We start from the raw sequence: 19413 nt of genomic DNA, 5'->3' as shown, positions 1-19413 counted from the left end.
CGCCCTAGGCAAATGCCTTGTTTGCCTTGTGGTAAATACATCCCTGCTTCTCTCACATGTTCTGTATACAGATTTCTTGTCATGATTAATACTGCATTTCCTAAGTATACTTGCATTATTGATATATAGTAACAGATCAGACCTCTCCTGTGTGAGCCCTAAACAATGCAGATGATGTGCAGTATATTGTGCTTGTGGAGGACAATTGGTGGAATCAGTTCCACCACTGCTGTAAACTAAACCTGAATAATAGACAAACGCTGCTTAAAAGACAATGACTTCAGTTTATGAAAGTAATGAGGCAAGATTTAGGAAGCAGTAATAGTTGAATTTTTTGTATTAAACTCCAGGGGTATGTCTTACCTCTCGCCTCTCGATTTCTTTTCTCTTCTCTTCCTCTCGCTGCCGCTCAATTTCTCGCTGTCTCTCCAGGCGCCTCTCCATCTCCAGCTGTTTCTTCCGTTCCTGCTCTTGGCGCTCTCGTTCTCTACGTTCCTGCTCCTCCCTCTCTTTCTGCGCCTTGCGTTCAGCCTCTCTCTGTTGTTGCTCCAGAAGGTGCTGTCGCCTTTTCTCCAGCTCCATGTTCCCCCTCTCCATGTTCTCCTTCCTCTTCTCCTCAAAGGTTACTTTAAAGTAAAATAAAAGCACAGTTAACTTAATAGAGAACTCTACATCGACGGGTGGTTTGAAAAAAAAAAATCACAAAAACAAAACAAAAAACATTTTTCAAGCTTGTCTTCCTGCTGGGCTACATATGCCCTAGTCTTCCATTAACCAGCAAAAAGCAGAGAGCTCAGGTAATATGAATTTAGGATTGCTGTACATCATGAGAAATGTAATTGATAACTATATGAACTGCCAATGTTAGCCATGACTGCTATGTACACTCAAGCATTTTAATTTGGTATTTATAGCCATTGATTGATAACACGGCACTCCAATTACTCTATTTAATATTCTTTATGTTTCACGTATAAACTGTGAGGTGGACAGTTCCACCTTTAGTATTTGATAGCATTTTTAATAATGGGTTTATTGGAATATTGTCCAATTATTTAATGAAAAACTAGCACTCTTAACACACAAGTATCACACTGTAAATAATTACCTGTACATCATAAAACATTGCGGTTAGTCAGTGGATGTGTGTGTGGTCATACGTGCCCACTTTAAATCAGGGGTGCCCACAAGGTAGTTCCTCAGATGTTTTCAAACTATAACTTCCATGATGCTTTGTCATTCTAAAGGCATGCAAATCATGGGAGTTGTAGTGGGGATCTACCTTTTGGGAATCCTTGCATTAGATGGTCACATCAAGAACATTTTGCTCTAGAGACAAGCATAGCTCTGGACTTGAAAGTGAAAGAAAAAAAAAAACATATACTTCACCTGCTGTTTTTTTCTGGGGCGGCTCCTCTTCTTGCATCCTATGATATGATGGAACTGTTCCATTTACAGGATCAGAACCACCCCTGGAAAAATAAAAGACATAACTGTATTCACAATATATCCCCCCAACTCAGCTCTGTCCAACTTTAACACTATGTGGGCCACGCTCCATCAAAACAAAGAACTCTGGTACACAGGGACATACATCTAGCTGGACAAGCCAGACCAATGCGTCAGTGACCCTTATATTCCTGGTGAATATCCCGGTTCTTGCTCTGGGGTACAACAGATATTAAAGTTCTCAATTATGTATTGCTCCTAAAATCACACACTGAGTGTGCATGCAGCTGCCATCATCTGATACAGATACGTATACATACAACATTTTAAGGAAACTACTGCATAAAAGTTACGTTTTATTTTAACATGATACCCAGTCTCTGGAGTGTGATCATGTTTTGGTATTTTTCTATATTATATGCTGAAGAGCACTGGGCATGAGACTGAATATCCTGGAGTGCAAGTTTTTTAATTGTATGTATATGTGTGTATATATTATTTTTTTATATGAACCCATTGAAGAGGTGCATGAACACTGATCTAGGATGTAGTAGTGATTTCCCAATTATCACTAGAAAAGCAACATCATAGCATCCTATAATTTTACTTTTGTAACTGTGCTAATCCATATATCAGCAACTTGTACCAACGAACATAAAAACACAGGAGAACAATGAGCTTACAGGGAATTCTGCATCCCTGGGGGCTCTACATGCACCATAATGCTTGCTGAGAGATGGTCATTTAAGTTCTAGAAGGGACATAGAAAACAATCCACAGAAACTGCAGGGTCAAAAGTTATCTATCACACGACTCGGAATATGCTAAACGTTGCTGCCTAACACATAGGCGTTTCAAAATCATTTTCTGTAAAGTGAGCAGGAGATGTAGTTCTGTAACATATAAGGACATACATCCTGGTCACCAACATTTCATTTACAAATATATCCCATTAAACATCCAATGTTTGGTACTTACATGACCGGGAAACTCATCTTTCTCATAAACCAAGCACAACCCATGTCCTATCATTGACTGATTTGTCCTTCTCATAATGCAAAAAAGTTACATCTAGTCAAGAGTGAACATTGAAGAATAAGAACAAGAACTGTATCAGTTTTGGTGAAGTTCCTGAAAATAACGCCTGTTCAGTTCAGATAAAGTGGAGGGGTTTAACCTCAGCCCTGTGACAGGGCTCTACAACCAACCCATTTATCTATGAAGCCAGATACTGGCATTCCACTGCCTTTATCTCCTGGATAAAACGACCTCCGCACAGTGCATTCTGGCAGAAGTCAGCAGGCAGCAGCCACAGTGCAAACTCTCAAGGCAGAACAGCGATCAGAGCCGGATTAACCCAGTGTGAAACACTGCTTGCGTACAGAGGTTTCTTTGTATAAATTTAGTACAGGTTTTTTTTATTTTTAATTTTTTATGAATAGCAAACACACACACAAAGAAGAGGACGCATATTTTTCACTATTTGTGAGAATGTATATAATGTTTGGTAATTATTAAAATTTATGTAAATGTATGCAGATTTTCTTTATCATTTATCATATTTGCACCCCTACAAATCTCAACTGTAACTCCACCTCTGCCATCAATTGCAGCCAATGCATGCTGTCAATGAACGATGAACAGGCAGCTTTGGTGCCCTCTGAGATCCTCCCCCTATAGTGAGGCAAAGTGATTTCACAAATGTAAGATCTAGCTTGAAGGAGAAATTGGTCTCGGCAGTAGTCAAAGTTGTATTTTTTGGAAGGGCAGGTACCACCAAGATTAATCCAACAAGGGTGTTTTATTAAAACAATGTTTTTGGTTGGAGTAACTCTTTAACGATTAAATACGTCTACCTGAAACAGTTGTTGCTGGAAACATTAGGTTTTAAAAACGTACCGAAAAGAAGGAGGTATAAGACTTGGGGGCAGGGTTAGAGGGAGAGGCTGCCCAGATTTAGCCATATCCATTAAATGCATTGCAAGTACAAACTCGTCTGCTCTCAGCTTTCCATCTCCATCAATGTCAGCAAGGGACCTTAGGATAAAAGAAAGAACAGTTACATGTGTGTCTGCAGAGCCAACATGAGGGTCATTTATGTATCAAGAAATTAAATCTCCTGCTACCTGTATGCAAACACTCTGAAGAGCAAATGGAACGCGGAGATAATTCTTTAGCATTTTTAACACTAGACCAACATATTAGACTCCTGCATGATTCTTCACTAGAGGAGGACACACTGGGAATTTAAAAGTAAATTCATTGTTAATTTAAAATTTTAGGCCAAAAACTGAAAATATACCTCACTTGGAGGACATTCCCCATTGGATTCTTTGTCCTAAAATGTGAAATTTGCTTTGAACAGTTTAGTGAAAATGAGAAGACAAACCAGGCATGGCACTGTCAATGCATGGTTAAATGGAAAAGCCATTTGGTTTATGTAATTGCCCAGCCTGCAGAAATTATGTTTTGTAGCCTACATTTGATTCCTTTATTTAGATTGTGTTTGCATAGATATGAATAGAAACAATTCTCTGTACAGAGGGGACCTGACTGCATTCGTGACTCTAAGTGGACTATAGATTATTTGTTAACTTCTAATTATACCAAAGCTAGAAGGGGAGGCTAATATGGGTACTAACAGGTTAAACTTGTGGATCTGCCGGGACGACAAACGGGACCGGGCATTGTGCCCTCTGGGGGACATAGAATCACACCTGTCTTGTCACATACACATCAGAACCCTTGGGTTTGCTATAGATGAACCATGTCTGCTTACGGATGACCTTGATGAGACGACAAGTTTCGTACATGATTAGACATGCATGCCCACAATGTTTGATACCCCCCCGGCTACCCTGACAAGTACTACTGTTAAGAAATGGGACCTGCGAGTCCAGTGCATCACAGTATACGATGAAACGCTGTGACCTGTGCGTCACCAATGTCTGCAAGTATATAAACTTACTGGTTCTCGCATACCTTTAGCCGCTTTAAACATGACCAGTGGGACCTACGAGTCCACACGGTGGTTTCTTTCTTTTACTGGTATCTTGGACAAGAAAATTCTCAATAAAAAGATATTTACAAAAAAAAACAACAAAAAAAAACTTGTGGATCATCAAAGTCAAGGATTTTCCTAAACATGCGTGTTTTCCTTCCTTTGCTTCTAATCATCCCTTGCAGTGTACATTGCATTGCCTGTTCATATCCTGTCCCATGACTGTTCTGGACATTCAACATTCTTAACAGGAAACTTTACAGACTCGAAGAAAAGTCTGTGGTGCTTGCTTTTATGGCTGTTTGTAAATTTAGGCTTATGTTTAGTTGAAAACTAAATCCGGGTTGCCAAATGTTCCTTGGTGTGTAATGATTAGAAAAAATGTAGTGGTTATGATGGTAGGAAGAATTCTGTCCCATTGTAAGTAGTTCATCAGTTTTCCAACAGTTTGAAACATACCTCGGTCCTCTGGGCACCCACTGTCTGACCTCTTTTTCTTCTAGTGTAAATTTTAAAGTCCCTACTTAATGCAATAGTGATGTCAATTCTACTCACGTTAATTCTATACAAACACGGAGAATGTATATATCAATAGCAAAAGGGGGACTACTACCGCAGATATATGAAAAGGAATCAGGTAGGTATCAAACTGCTTGAAAATGGTTTAAATACTTACCCTAGCACCTGGACTCCCTTTGGGCACCATAACCACTACAGCAAGCTCTAGCTGTTATGGTGCCTAAACAGACCTTTTAATTCAATAAATAAAGAGCAGAGCTCACAGGACTATGACACAAAATAAGATATTTTAATTGATTCCACCAGATAAGGATTTATAAAGTCAGACGGTTACATTTATAAATGATAAAGAGAACCAAATTAGAGATAATTATCAAAGGACAAAAAATAAATAAAGATTAAATCACAGTTCATCTAAAGTCAGTCTGTACTGGGGTTTAGCGGTTAGAAATACCCACCAGATAGTCGCTAGCTGAGTATGCGAGAGGTTTGATTGGATCAGTGCATTTTTCACCTGTGAGCCTGTAAATGGAGAAAAGGACTCAAAATTAGGCACCAGGTTGGAAGTGACTCTCATTTTAAAAGTATTAAACGCAAAATGTCAAAAACAACAACAACATATCTAAAAAATTAAGCAAAAAAGAATACAGCAGTGAGCTCAGCTCAAACTAGATGTGCCAATCAGGAGCCTCACATGCAGGTCTATGGGGGTCTTTCATTATCCTATATAATCTTGTTCAGAAGAGGTTTCTGGGATTTGCAGTGCAGCTCCGGACAGTTTAATGCAGAAGTTCCACTTATCAGATAAGATGACGTAAACTGCTTAATAGCTTGTTAACAGCCATACTATGGGTGCTATGAGAGAGCAGCTGCAGTTTGGACTAGCATGGAGTTAGAATCGGGAGAGGGAAGATGAACAGGGTGCATACATACAAAGTGTGCAAGCTATAGAAACTATTTTGTAAGTGCAGGACAGAAAGTAACTCCTCCTCCTAACATCTGGGACAGAGGAAACATGTTTATATACCTGCAGCAATTTGCAGATCAGCTACTCTGGCCTTAAATTTGAAATTTAATCCTCACTTTAGTAAATAACCCTAATGGTGTCTCTCCCCCCCATTATTTTCTTGGGGTGTTCTACCCCTTACACTTCACACCAATGTATAGCATTAAAGGAATGGGAGGGTGCAGCTTAAGAGTTTTATAAAAGTGCCAATCTCTCTTTAAATTGTAAGAAAGGGGGCACAACCTGTTAACCTCTTAAGCACTTCAAAAAGCTCTTGACATGAGATTTTACATAGATCTTTCTTTCTGCAAAGTGGGTAATATTCAGAATATGACCAGCAAAATGCACAATGGGACATGAGAGTGCAGTTTTAAAATGTATAAAGGAAGGAGATTGGGATATGTGATGAGAGTAGAAGTCTAGTGCACGTGAGAAATGTTTGAGAAGGTCTGGAGAGTTTGTTTCTGATCAATGCATGCTGCAGATGAGCACAACAACCTACGGCTGCCTGAATTGTGTTGTATGCTTACCTGTGAGGTAGCCACACATGGATTTATCTAGACTGTTGAACTTCTGCCTGTACTTTAATCTGGCAGCCTGTGGTACTGCCCAGTCCTGGAATCCAGCCTGGGGAGAATTGCCAGTCAAAGAAGTGGTAGATGAGGAATTGGAGCTGAAAGTATAAGGAAAAAAATCAGAACATTAAATGAAAATTAAATGTAAAGATCAGGGTATTGCAACAATATCTATATTATGTATAATTAGTTAACAAGGACAGAATTTGGTCAAGATCAGAAATATGCAGTCACAATAATTGAACATTTGCAGTTCACACATTTAATAAACCCAAATCTGCTTGACATTTGGGTATTTGAACTTTAAGTACAATCACTTGTCTGCTTTAAAATCAATCTCACATGTGAATCTGCATAAAATATAGGATTTGCAGGGGCGTGGCCGTGCCGCAGAGAAAGATGTCCGCCTGAGTGTGCTTCTCCTCCGCAACCCCGTGCTAAACCATCACTATCTACCTGCACATATCGATAACAGGGAAGTCCCACAAAACCTCAGGAGTCCATCGATCCCTAGAACCCCAAAAGACCTAACTTGATTCCCCTTCTTGTGCCAGAACCTGACATTCACGCCAGACCTGGGCACGAGGCTGGACATACATACACCACCACATTCCATAACCACTCCTAAGCAGAGAATTTATGGCATTTCAAGAATTATGCCTGAACCCAGACCCATTAGAACACGGATTCTCCTACTTATACACCACACAACAACAACAAACCACCTCTTTCTTATGGGGAAATTGGAAAGAGGCAATGGGTTTGACCCTCACAGATGCACAATTGCAAAAGATTTGTATTATAAACACACCACTGCTCATTATCAAGCTAGGTGCAAGAATCAGCATACAAGTTGCTGAGCTTAGGGTACAGGACCCCACAGTTATTGGCTACATATGATCTCTCTTGCACCAGGAACTGTTGGAGGTGTTTGGATGCAAAGGACTCTACTCTGAACATTTGGTTGGAAATGCCCAAAGGTTTGCCCTTTTTGGCAAATGCGATCCCCCCTTTCTCTGATAAAGGTGCCAAGATATTGGGACATTTGTTCTGATACTATTCACATTTAAATGTAACCATTTAATAGTACACATCTCTTCATACACTCAATTAGCCGAAAAACCTGAACAGATGGATCTATGGACAGAATATTGAAGTGCTTACAGTGCTTACATAGACACAAAGCCAATGGCAAATAGAACAGAGCAATGACAAAGAATAACATTTATTTATTGCAAAAAGTATTTCATTTCCATCAGTCGGCTGCATTTGGACAGGCTAAAATTTAGACAACACTTATGTTAATTCAACGTCACTACTGGAAAATCGGGACATCAAAAAACAGCGTAATCAATGCCCAGATTGTGTAGTCCAAATTTCCCAGGAGAGTATCAATTTTTTAAATTTTTTTATAATCCATAGATGGAAATATCAGTCTTTAGTGAATAATGCTGTCAATCACAAATTAGATCTGGCTTTAAGATAATATTGAAGGGTCAGTGTTAGGACCCGCTTAGGGGGGTCTGCCTTGACGTTGGCAGGCGGGCATTCCCTCCAATAGCCATTGGAGCAACTAAATGACCTCCATTTGTCTAAATATACATAGGGATTAAGGAGAAAGCGCAGGTAACGTTTTTCTTTTCTTTGGTTTTTACTATATATTGGGGCTGATGTGTGTTGTAGTCCTTGCTGCTTAAGCGCAGGACTTCTCTTTTTGTATTTGTATTTAAGATAATATTGTTTTGACTTTGGTCAATTCTGACAGCCACCAGCAGTGTGTTTTCTGGCAAATGTAAATATTGCCTTCACTCTAAGAAGAGAAATATTTTACACTATCAGAGAAAAGTGTCAGGGTTTAAACACCAAAACCACTTCATTAAGTTGAAGTGGTTTTGGTGCTTAAAATGTACCTATAATGCATGTGACACAGTACTAAAGTAAATATGGATACATAATTAAAGAATACATACCTGCTAGATCCCAGGTCTATCAGAGACTGAGTCTTCTGCATAGTGGAGGGGGTGCTGCCGCCAAATCCTCCACCCATAAGCATAAATGAGCTATTATGAGGCAGTGCTGAAAACAAACATTACAACAATGAGCTACAATGTCTCCCCTAGAAAGGCCTGCTGTCTACAGGCAACAACAAGTCTGATGGTAGTGGTGTCTGCAAGTTATACTGTAATGGATAGATGTACAGAAACAAAAGACGAAGCAAGCAGGGGAACGCAGGTTAAAGATTAAGCTTTTGACTGAATTGGATTTAGATAGCTGGCAAAGGTATACTGTGATTGACCTTTTCATCAGGGAGTCTATGCCTTCCTCTAGTAAGGGTGTAGCAAAAGATTCATTTCTGGGAGGCTTATTGTTTGGAAAATGACAGATTTTAGTTGCCTCCTTCACCCAGCATTCTTTTTAAAAAAAACAGAGTACATTGCAGATATTCAAAAGAAGACTTACTCGAAGACAAAGGCACAGGGAAAGATGACAAGAGAGAGGACGTTCCATTTGGCAATGTCGCTGATGAGCCAACAGAAGGCACAAAAGAGCTGGACATAGGCAAGGGTGGCAGAGAGCTCATTGAGGTTATAGAGGTGGTAGGTGCCAGTGGTAATAGCGTAGGCATAGGCTGTGGCATGGATGGCGGCATGGACAAGTTTGGCATACTTCCCATTCCTAAACAGAAATTAGAAGAGAACAACCATAATTGCTACATAATAAGGCATTTCTTTCAAATTATTGCAAACAAGAATCTTTAGAAACAAATGTTAGCCCAGGTACGTTTTTAAAACATCTAGGTGGTGGCAGTATTTTGTGGCTTCTAACTCACAAACGACTAAGGGTTTCTGTTACAATGACTGAAACAGACATGGAGGGAACACTGCAAAATATGAAATCCACAAATTGGCAGACCACCATTTATCCATTTGAATACCACAACAATCTTGCATGTTGATTGGCCAGGCTAATTTAGAGCATTGCCGACGTCATACTCCTAAATAAGTCAGGGAATCTGCTCTGTAATGTAACAAAGTTATGCTGCAATTATCTTCCCCCCCCTTTTTTTTTTTATTAATTAATTTTTTAATTTTGAATGCACAATTACCTGCTACTTTTGACATACATAAAAATAATTCTTCTAACCAGGTCTCATTCTGAGCAATCACACAACACAATAAAGGGAATTAATTACTTTATAATACTTTCACTCCAATACTTTACAATACCTATTTAGCAGCGTGTTTGTTTAATTTATCATACTTTATATTGAATCTGTTTTGCAATGATTTTCAGTAATCAGTAATCAGTAAAGAGCACTTGGTAAGAAATGGCTTTTTAAAAAGCCTATATTTAAATTCTAATTAAAGGGACACTATAGTCACCCAGACCACTTCAGCTCAATTAAGTCGTGTGAGTGCCAGGTCCCCCAGGTTTTAACCTTCAGATGTCAACATAGCAGTTTCAGAAACTGCTATGTATACATTACGGGTTAATCCAACTTCTAGTTGCTGTCTTCCTGACAGCCGCTAGAGGCGCTTCTGCGATGCTGGATGCGAAAATCGCATCAAGCGTGCAGAACGTATATAGGAAAGCATTGAGAAATGCTTTCCTATGGATTGTTTGAATGCGTGCGAGGCTCTTGCCACTTGCGCATTCTGCTCCACTCAGGAGCCAACGTCGGCAGTGGAGGAGAGGTCACCAGCGCAGAGGGAGCCTAGCCCTGGATAAAGGTAAGTAGCTAAAGGGGTTTTAGCCAATTTTAGCCACTCCAACTCCAAAAATGTTTGCAATTCTGATGATGTTACCAAGAGGGTGGGGCCAATGCCGGCGGACCGGCAGGGCGCTAGAAATGAGGAGTTTTTCATGCTTTTAAAGGTGGTGAGAATGGGTGGCAAACCACCTTAATGGTGGGTTTAGCACAATATGGTCAGGAATAAATTTTTTTGTGTTCCTGACCCAAAAGTGTTCCTTTAAATCCAATCTCAGATTTAAACCGGTCTGAGCTGATTATCATTTTGATGATGCTTGTGGATGCAACAAAAAGAATAGGTAAATGGTCTTCCAAAAAGTCAGTGTGACATATACCTCACAGAAAAACAAACCACAGATCTATATTGTAGACGTGTATCTAACTTTGGAAATACATTTATAAATAAGAGTTTCATGTGATGATAAATAACATTTTAAGAAAGAGTGCATATTTCTCCCATAACCCAGCTACTCACAACCTGTAAACCAGTTATTTGCCTGTGAAAACAAATATTAAAAAAAAAAAGGAAATCCTATAAAGGTGCCAAAAAAAACATAAAAAATGTCACTGGATATAATCAGCATTTTGGCAAACCAGAAACAACCCAATGCTGCTGCACAACATCTCCAACTACAACTGTCAGGAAGCCATATAGTGGTAGAGGATTGTGGCAGTTGTATTCCAACTCTATCTTTAGGCTTCAGATCAATGCGTTTTAACACCTAACACGCACCATGAAGACAGATTCTGTGCATATTACATGAGGGTATGTGCAGCTAGCAGCATGTAAAAAGTGAGATGAACATACCATAGCGAGAGGACATTAGTGGTGAGATGATTGGAGGCTGCTTCATAGAAGGTGGAAGGATTGCAGGCAGAATCTGGCCCTGCAGCTTGAGCTTGATGAGCTTCATTGCAATAGAGAATTCCTGTTGGTCCATCTTTCCATCTTTGTTCAGGTCTGATAGTGACCTAAAAGAATACATTATGCATTGTAGTAATGGAACTCTGCTCACAGCCTGAATCACAATGATAATGGGCTCTCCTGATATACTATGTGACAGTATTACTGTTGGGAAGATGGTTCCACCCATCTCCGAGACGGAAAGCACTCACAAAGCAGTTCATCTAGAACTGCTCCCATCCGTGTCATTTTCATGCTCTATTTCTTTATAGGGTGGGGGTACTTTAACGTAGCTCCAGGATTACAGATTGTGGTTTTCAGACTGGAATAAATTAATTGTAAGTAAACTAAAAACCCTTGCAGAGTACAATCCTGTTTCAAAAGGGTGTAGCAATATTGAGGGTTAATATAATGTCCTGGGTCCCTGTAGGAAGAAAAGATGGCTTTCCTTCTCAGGCAAAAACTCTGTTACATTTTGCATCCGAAGAGAATGGTCAACTGATATGCACTTTTTTTTTTGCCTCAAGTTCTTCCTATTGAGGCATTTGACAGTTTCATCTATGGTCCAAGCTCCGATGTTGGTGAAATCCCTTTTCCATAATACTTAAGTAAAAAAAAAAAAGAAAAAAAGAAAAAGAATGTTACACCTTACCATATTTGAGCTAGAACAGCTGGGGGAAGGCCAGATTGTAAGAAAAAGCCACGTGCCTGATCACCTGCAATCATAAATTGTACAAAAAAACAAAACAAATGTGTTAAAGAGGACTTAGAGAATGGGTAAAAACCTTGACCATTATTAAATCCAGCTTCACAGTCATCACAATATTACAGAAAAACCTTACCACTGCAGATGTTTGCGAAGAACATTTCCCATGATGCACACTGGTCGATACCAGTTTGTTAATATTTATGTTTTGTAAACATGTTGATACTCTGTATGATTTTAGACCATGTTCATCATTATTGCTTCACTACTATCATTCCCTGTACTCCCTCGCTGCCGGATTCATGTGTTAAACACTTGCCATAAGTGAATACATTACTTCTTCACTGACTTAATAAAACTGCATGCTGGCATCGATAGGGTCATTCAACCTTACAATTAAATCATTGGGCAGGCTGCAGGCTATAAACAGGACAGATAACGAAAACTTGCTGCAAAGATGGCATCAAAATATGGAGAAATGTGCCTACCACACTACTATATTCTAACCACAAGAGATGTGGAAGCCTATTACTATGGTCGGCTGCCTGCTAAACCTTCCTCTATCTGCGGAAGCAAGGAAGCCGGGGGCAGTGGTGTCCTGTGCCAGAGCCCCAACTTCGAAGATTAGAATGGTTGCAAAACTATTTAAAGGGACACTAAATGCTTATTGCATTTGTCCTACTGAGTGGAATAATTCCCTTCAGGCTTTTCTTTTCAGAGAAAATGTAGTGTTTACATTACAGCCTAAATACCTCAACTGGCCACTCTTCAGAGGACTACTAGAGGTGCTTCTTGGGCCAGTACTTCAGAGAAAGCAGCACTGCCATTCAATGTCTCCACGCTTTGCATGAAGACACTGAACTTTCCTCATAGAGATGCTTTGATTCAATTCATCTCTATGAGGAGATGCTGATTTGTCAGGGGTGTTTTTGACTTGTGCTGGCTCTGCCCCTGATCTGCCTCCTTGACAGCCTCAGCCAATCCTATGGGAAAGCATTGTGATTGGCTGCAACCACCACTTCTGATGATGTCAGCAGACAGGGGCAGAGCCAGGAGCTGCAGAATTGAATACAAGTACGATTTTACTATATTTAAGGAGGCAAGAGGGGGCCAGGTGGCGGTTTTAACACTATAGGGTCAGGAAAACATGTTTGTGTTTATGACCCTTTGTTTGTGTTTATGATCCTTTAACTTCTGGAGATAAAATGGCACCCAGTTACTCATGTCCAATAACAGCTTAAATTAGTTTGAGTTGTTAGTGGAGAGGGAGTGTTGATTTAAACATTCTAGACATTGTTCGCAACAAAGAGTATTTAAGAAGCTCTGTAGAAATATGAAAAAAAAAATAGCTTATGTTATGTTAGGATATTTTCAAACGTTTTTATCTTAAAACAAAGGAAGATAAGTCAGTAAATACGAAACACTATGTAGCATTGTTATAGGAAACACAGTGTACATGACAACAGTTCGATATTTCAAAATATAACAGAAATAGGTTTAAATCCACAAAAATACCGGTCATGGGAGTGATCTGGTTGTCAGTAAATAACCCCCCCGCAAAACAAGCCAAAAAAACAAACAAACAAAAAAGCTTTGCGTATTTGATTTTCAGCATTCCGCCATATTAATATCATTGGTATTTATATGGTGCTAACCTATTCTGCAGGGGATAATAAAATACATATAAATGGATATTCCAAATTCCACTGGAACTACTATACCCTAAATTTTCTTAACTCCGGTGTGAAACCACATCCTCTTATAACAGTTACAATTTAAATAAATTCATAGGAATAAAAAATAAAAGTTTCCTGCTTCAGCTTAAACCATTTAAAGCTGGCTTTAAGCAACAAATCTAGTACAGATCAGTGTAATCTAATGGCTGTGTTTACAGCCTTTGAATTCTGTCCCATGGTTTAATATCAAACCGCTTACGAATGGGTATTAGCCATATAAATAAAGCCCAAGTAGCCATCCTGAGCTTGCATACTATGAAATATTACATTCTTAAAGGGACACTAGTGTCACCTGAACAACTTTAGCTTAATGAAGCAGTTTTGGTGCATAGAACATGCCCCTGCAGCCTCACTGCTCAATCCTCTGCCATTTAGGAGTTAAATCCTTTTGTTTATGAACCCTAGTCACACCTCCCTGCATGTGACTTGCACAGCCTTCCATAAACGCTTCCTGTAAAGAGAGCCCTATTTAGGCTTTCTTTATTGCAAGTTCTGTTTAATTAAGATTTTCTTATCCCCTGCTATGTTAATAGCTTGCTAGACTCTGCAAGAGCCTCCTGTATGTGATTAAAGTTCAATTTAGAGATTGAGATACAATTATTTAAGGTAAATTACATCTGTTTGAAAGTGGAAACCAGTTTTTTTTTTGTCATGCAGGCTCTGTCAATCATAGCCAGGGGAGGTGTGGCTAGGGCTGCATAAACCGAAACAAAGTGATTTAACTCCTAAATGACAGTGAATTGAGCAGTGAAATTGCAGGGGAATGATCTATACACTAAAACTGCTTTATTTAGCTAGAGTAATTTAGGTGACTATAGTGTTCCTTTAACAATGGGGCAGATTAAAAAAACAAAAAAACAATCCCTTGTAAACTGTACTATATACAAACAACTAGTGCAAAATACAGAATCCGGGTACAATTCTGTATGATGCACACATTGCAGCTCTCTCCAGAACGTAAAAATACTGTTCCATAAATGCCATTCTCCTTTTACACAGGCTATTTGAGAATTGTTTTGTATCAAATATTGTGATGGCTTTTCTATTTGCAAAAATGACTTTTCAGTTTCTAGGCTAATATTTCATAGCCAGTTTGGAATATTGCAAAATAACGGATATCATATATTCAATGAGACAAAGACATGCGCACGTGCACACACGCACGCACGCACATGCACGCACTCATACTTACACACATACAAGTGATTTATTTTTAATATCTCTAGCCACACTCCTGTTCGTTTACCTTTTGTGCCAGGAGGGTGGCTTGGAGTCCTGCTGCTGGTGGTAGTGAGGGGTCTGGAGCTGTTCATGCTCCTCTCCCCTCGCGGCTGCCTCCCTCCTGCGCTATCCCCGCAGAAGGCTGTCATTTCCTCCCAGTCGGCCAACATTACAGGGGTCCGATTGCGGTCTTAAAGGACCGCGGCACCCGTTCAGTAGTAATGTTTCCCCGGTTCTGTGATTATAGCACCGTGGAAACATTCTGCGGTACCCCAATGTGCACGTCGCGGTGCCTGTCACACAGTTTGGGAACCGCTGGATGAAACAATAAAATTAAACTAATACGGGTAACAGCAAAGTTTGTATGCAAGATGTGCACGCAATGTTGTAAATAAAGTTATGATACTTTTAAAGAGAAAATAGGTTTGTGGAGATTGCATTGAAGCTATTATACACCATTTCTTGCTATCTTTTTCCTGGATCACCTTTAAAGTTTGGGAGAGAAAGCCATTAGATTTAGGGATGACGGTCATTAGACTTAGAGACATCTTTGTACTGTGCGCAGTCTATAGGGGTCCCTGGGGTTAGACATTGCAGGGAAGAAGTCCTATCAGTTGACAGTCAGCTCTAACACATTTTCAGTGTGTTGGCATTCTAATGGAAATGAAACACACTGTATTTGCTTGGGAGGAATTAAGTATGCTAAATCAGAATAATTCCTGCACCCACCCACTTATTAGACAGTCTGATCGATCAGAATGCACTGATCATGTTCAACTCTCTAATCAGCATATTGGTCTGTGCAGATAAGTAATGTTTAGGCATTATCCTTGCATGGTTACTTTGAAGATAATGATTGACAGACATGGTTTTAAAGCAGGATCCTGAGTTAATCTGTAACTTGTCAACTTTCACACATTTCGCAAACACATAATGAGAGCAGTACAAGCTGACCACATGTGTCTGTGTCTGAGGCCCCAATCGTGGATTAACAAGCATGTAGTTGTGTGAATCTGCTGATTGTGTCAAATTCCCTCAATGAGTCAGCGCAGAGAAATGGGTGGTTAGCTTCTATGTAGCAAATTTACAAATTTAGTGTGTAATAATGTTACAGTTGTAGCGGACTGAGTTTTGCTACTAGCCACCTTTTATATTTTTGGCTGTACATAACCTTATTTGTTGCATTATTTTATATTATTTGCCACGGTTCGTTACTTATAGGAAACAAGTAACAAGCTGTCCTTTTATATCATTCGTCTGGTTGTTCGTAAGAATCCTATTCCCACTATATTAAGCCGCACCAGTGGTGTTTGGTCGTCGAGTGTCTGGAACCCAAATCAGACACTCGACAGCACGAACACCGCAGAGACTTCCATCCTCGCACAAGTTTGTGAGAAATCAAGGGAACAGAGCGGCGTTCGGTGAAAAGTCATACGAACAAAGACACAACCCATTATGTTAAACATTTTTTTCGTGAATTTCAACCTCACGAATGTAGACCGACCGCATGGCCAAAACGCATGGAACTATCCACGGCTTACACCTCATGTGCGGTCAGTAAAACTATGACCTCCATAAAACTTTCGAACCCCTGAACCGATCTGGGTGATTTTTCAGTATGTTGCTCCCCCAGATCGAGGCTATCAGGGGATATGTAAATTATGGGTGTATGTTATTGTTTTGGGATACATCCAAGAATTGGGGAAAAATGTGTTTTATAACTTATAGGTAATTAAGTTCTCTCTCATGCTGAGGGGAGGGAATATGTGTACTGTATCTATCTATTGATTGGCTGATTCCTAATTCTCTGTGGGTGTCTCCCTTGCATGGGAGAATTGTATAAAAGCTGAGTGTGTGGATTAAAGACCAGCGCTGCTCCTAATACTGAGTGTTGTCCAGTTATAAGGAAGGGTGATGGGATATTTGTATAACCTCTTGTATTTCTGCCTGCTATCCTGAAGTAACCTGCATGTTTTTGAGTAGCTGTTGGAGTGACCAGCGGAGAATAAGCCCTGCTACCATTGTATACTTCCTATTTAATCAAGCATTAAATGGGACACAGGGACAATCCAAGCACCCAGACCACTTAAGCTAATTGAGGTGATCTGGGTGCTGTGTCCCTATTGCACTTAGTGCTGCATTGTTTACATTGCAGCTCTCAGTTTGCCCTTTGTGGCGGTCTTTGGTCGGTAATCTGACACTGGACGTCCTCACGGACCTTCAGTGTCAGATTTTCCCCATAGGAAAGCATTGAATAATGCTTTCTTATGGAGCGGTCTAATACGCGCGCGTGGCCATTGCCATGCATGCGCATTAGGTTTCTCGGCTGAAGTTGGCGGGGGAGGAGCCTGACACAGCGCCGAGGGACATCGGCGCTGGATTCAGGTAAGTAGCTGAAGGGGTTTTAACAGGATCCTGCAGTGCCAGGAAAATGGGTTTGTTTTCCTGGCGTTAATTAAAACAAGCATTTGCCTGGCTACTGGAATTATAAATGAAAACCTAAACGCATGCCTAGCGTCTTGACAGAGAAGAAAGGTAAAAATCCAATCCAATAACCATATGTAATTAGGCTGAAATGGTGCTATTTGTGTGCAAAGTGCTCAGTAATGTACATCATGAGATTTGGCAGAATTCTCAGCATTTAACACTTTGTTAAAGAATGTGTGTGCAGAGACAGTTTCTGGGTTGTGCGCGTTTTACACACGGCTCTGGGTAACAGGTCAACGGATATTAAATTATTGCGCTCAGGATGAATAGATTCTGGATATCATAAATAAGGGGGTCTGCTTTTTTAAATCTTTCTTTTGTTGTCCTTTCAACAGATTTTGCATCACATCAGTAATGACTTTTCTCCAACCCTGAAGCCTTGAGCACAAAGGTTGCATGCATGGCAATTTCCACACTCAATCCAATGCTTCTCAGAGAAGTCCCAAAGCTAATGCTTTTCTATGAGAAGCATTAAGACCCTTTAGTGTCACTATGCTGGGTGCAATGAGGTCAAATATGCAGACTATCGATTTAGAAGGTTTCATGCTCACATTTCCAGTAGAACTGTGGTGATTTTGTTTTTTAAATTTATTATAAATAAAGAGTTGGCTGCCTACCTCCCTCAATTCCCTATTATTTCAATTTTGTGAATCATTGGTTAAGACTTTGGCTCACAGTTTAGTAAATAAAGCCCTAATCTGCTTTCCGATGCACTTGCTCGAACTGTGAGTAATGTGTCCTTAGTTTTCAAAAGAAATTTTTGGTTTTAACCAAGAAATATTTCCTACCAGAGAGGCCACTGCTATATGACGAAGTTAAGTGTAATTGGAGAAAAACATGCAGATATATCGCAACACACAGCCCACAATGAAAACTGGTACACAATGTTTATCATAAGAAACATCAGATGATTAACACTAACATTTACCACAATGGAGGCCTAGCCCCACATAGTCACCTAGGGCCCTAACTGAAATTTACCTTATCTACAGACAAGGCCAGGCATACAAAGCTAAGTTATACATTGCGGTAGAGAAATCACCCACAATAGTATAGATTCAAAGATATATCATTACAAATTCCTCCAACATGGATGCCTCAGATAGTGAAAACAGATGTCTATTAATCAGTCTGTCTCATAATACAAATACTCAGAATGCAACCAACATTTGGGGAAATCTTTTCATATTTTAACTTTTTATTTTGTTTTAAATACGCTTTATTTTTGCATTGTATAAAGATACAAAACAGGCCTGCAATGCCCCAACAACAAGCGTCATAGTATGCATAAGATAACAGCTGAGTGGCTTTTGATTGAGTTACACCATATTTTAAAGTAAGATTACTCGGCATTATAGTAATTACGATAGATTGACCAACATGTCAGACAATATGTAAAGCTTAAGAATGAATAATCGGGATATGCGTACCAACAGAGAAATGTACCGTGGTGTAATGAAGTGTAGCCCTTATGCTAGACTGGAAATCAAACAGGTACCAGAATATGGGGGAATGATTACGAAAAAATTCAAGATAAAAGGGTGATGTCAAGAGGCGGTTAATATGTTAAAACATACTCATTTCAGTGGCCTAGAACTTTGTTATACTGCTCACTTTAACCAGCATGACGACTTAATATGTGGACGTGTCTACCAGTAGAGTAGAGTAGAGAGAGCTTGAGCAGACGTCATTTTCTCTGTGAAGCGTGTTGTGTAGGCAATGAGGCTGGACTAGACTCTCAGTGTTATGTGGATGCAGTAAGATGTGTCCATCCTGTGTGGAAGATAGGACCACCCCACTGCCATCGACCAACATTTTTCTACGCAACTAGTTTAATTAAAAAAAAAAAAAAACTAACAACAAACTGTACACAAAAGCCGTGAGAGACTCTCAGCTGACGGAAAAGTGTGAGCAGATCCTCCGGTCTAATAAAAAAAAAAAAAACAACAACAACAACTGTGGCATTTTTACATCACAACTGTGATGTTTGCATTTTAAATGTTAGTCAAGTTTGTATCAGTTTATCAAAAAGCCAAAAGAGTAAAAAATATGAAGGTT

The 19413-nt window shown here is 39.7% G+C and overlaps 1 protein-coding gene across 5 annotated transcripts in view; it reads right to left on the bottom strand.

The window, feature by feature from the left end:
* The window catches only part of ITSN2 (intersectin 2), a 162555-nt gene that overhangs the window by 105237 nt on the left and 37905 nt on the right, over positions 1-19413 (bottom strand). For 4 of the 5 annotated variants that reach the window (XM_063442099.1, XM_063442100.1, XM_063442101.1 and 1 more), the window contains exons 4-12: positions 11858-11921; positions 11110-11273; positions 9011-9226; positions 8521-8626; positions 6506-6648; positions 5428-5491; positions 3349-3486; positions 1390-1472; positions 364-626 (exon numbers count right to left, since the gene is read on the bottom strand). In XM_063442099.1, the coding sequence (XP_063298169.1) occupies positions 364-626; positions 1390-1472; positions 3349-3486; positions 5428-5491; positions 6506-6648; positions 8521-8626; positions 9011-9226; positions 11110-11273; positions 11858-11921 (1241 nt within the window). Of the gene's footprint in view, positions 1-363; positions 627-1389; positions 1473-2427; positions 2563-3348; positions 3487-5427; positions 5492-6505; positions 6649-8520; positions 8627-9010; positions 9227-11109; positions 11274-11857; positions 11922-19413 lie in introns of those variants that run through there. The other variant, XM_063442102.1, reaches the window with a different exon arrangement.

Source organism: Pelobates fuscus, chromosome 2 (genome assembly GCF_036172605.1).
Source record: "Pelobates fuscus isolate aPelFus1 chromosome 2, aPelFus1.pri, whole genome shotgun sequence".
Taxonomy (NCBI): domain Eukaryota; kingdom Metazoa; phylum Chordata; class Amphibia; order Anura; family Pelobatidae; genus Pelobates; species Pelobates fuscus.
Note: the sequence above shows the minus strand (reverse complement) of the source record. Positions and strands in the feature narration are given on the sequence as shown.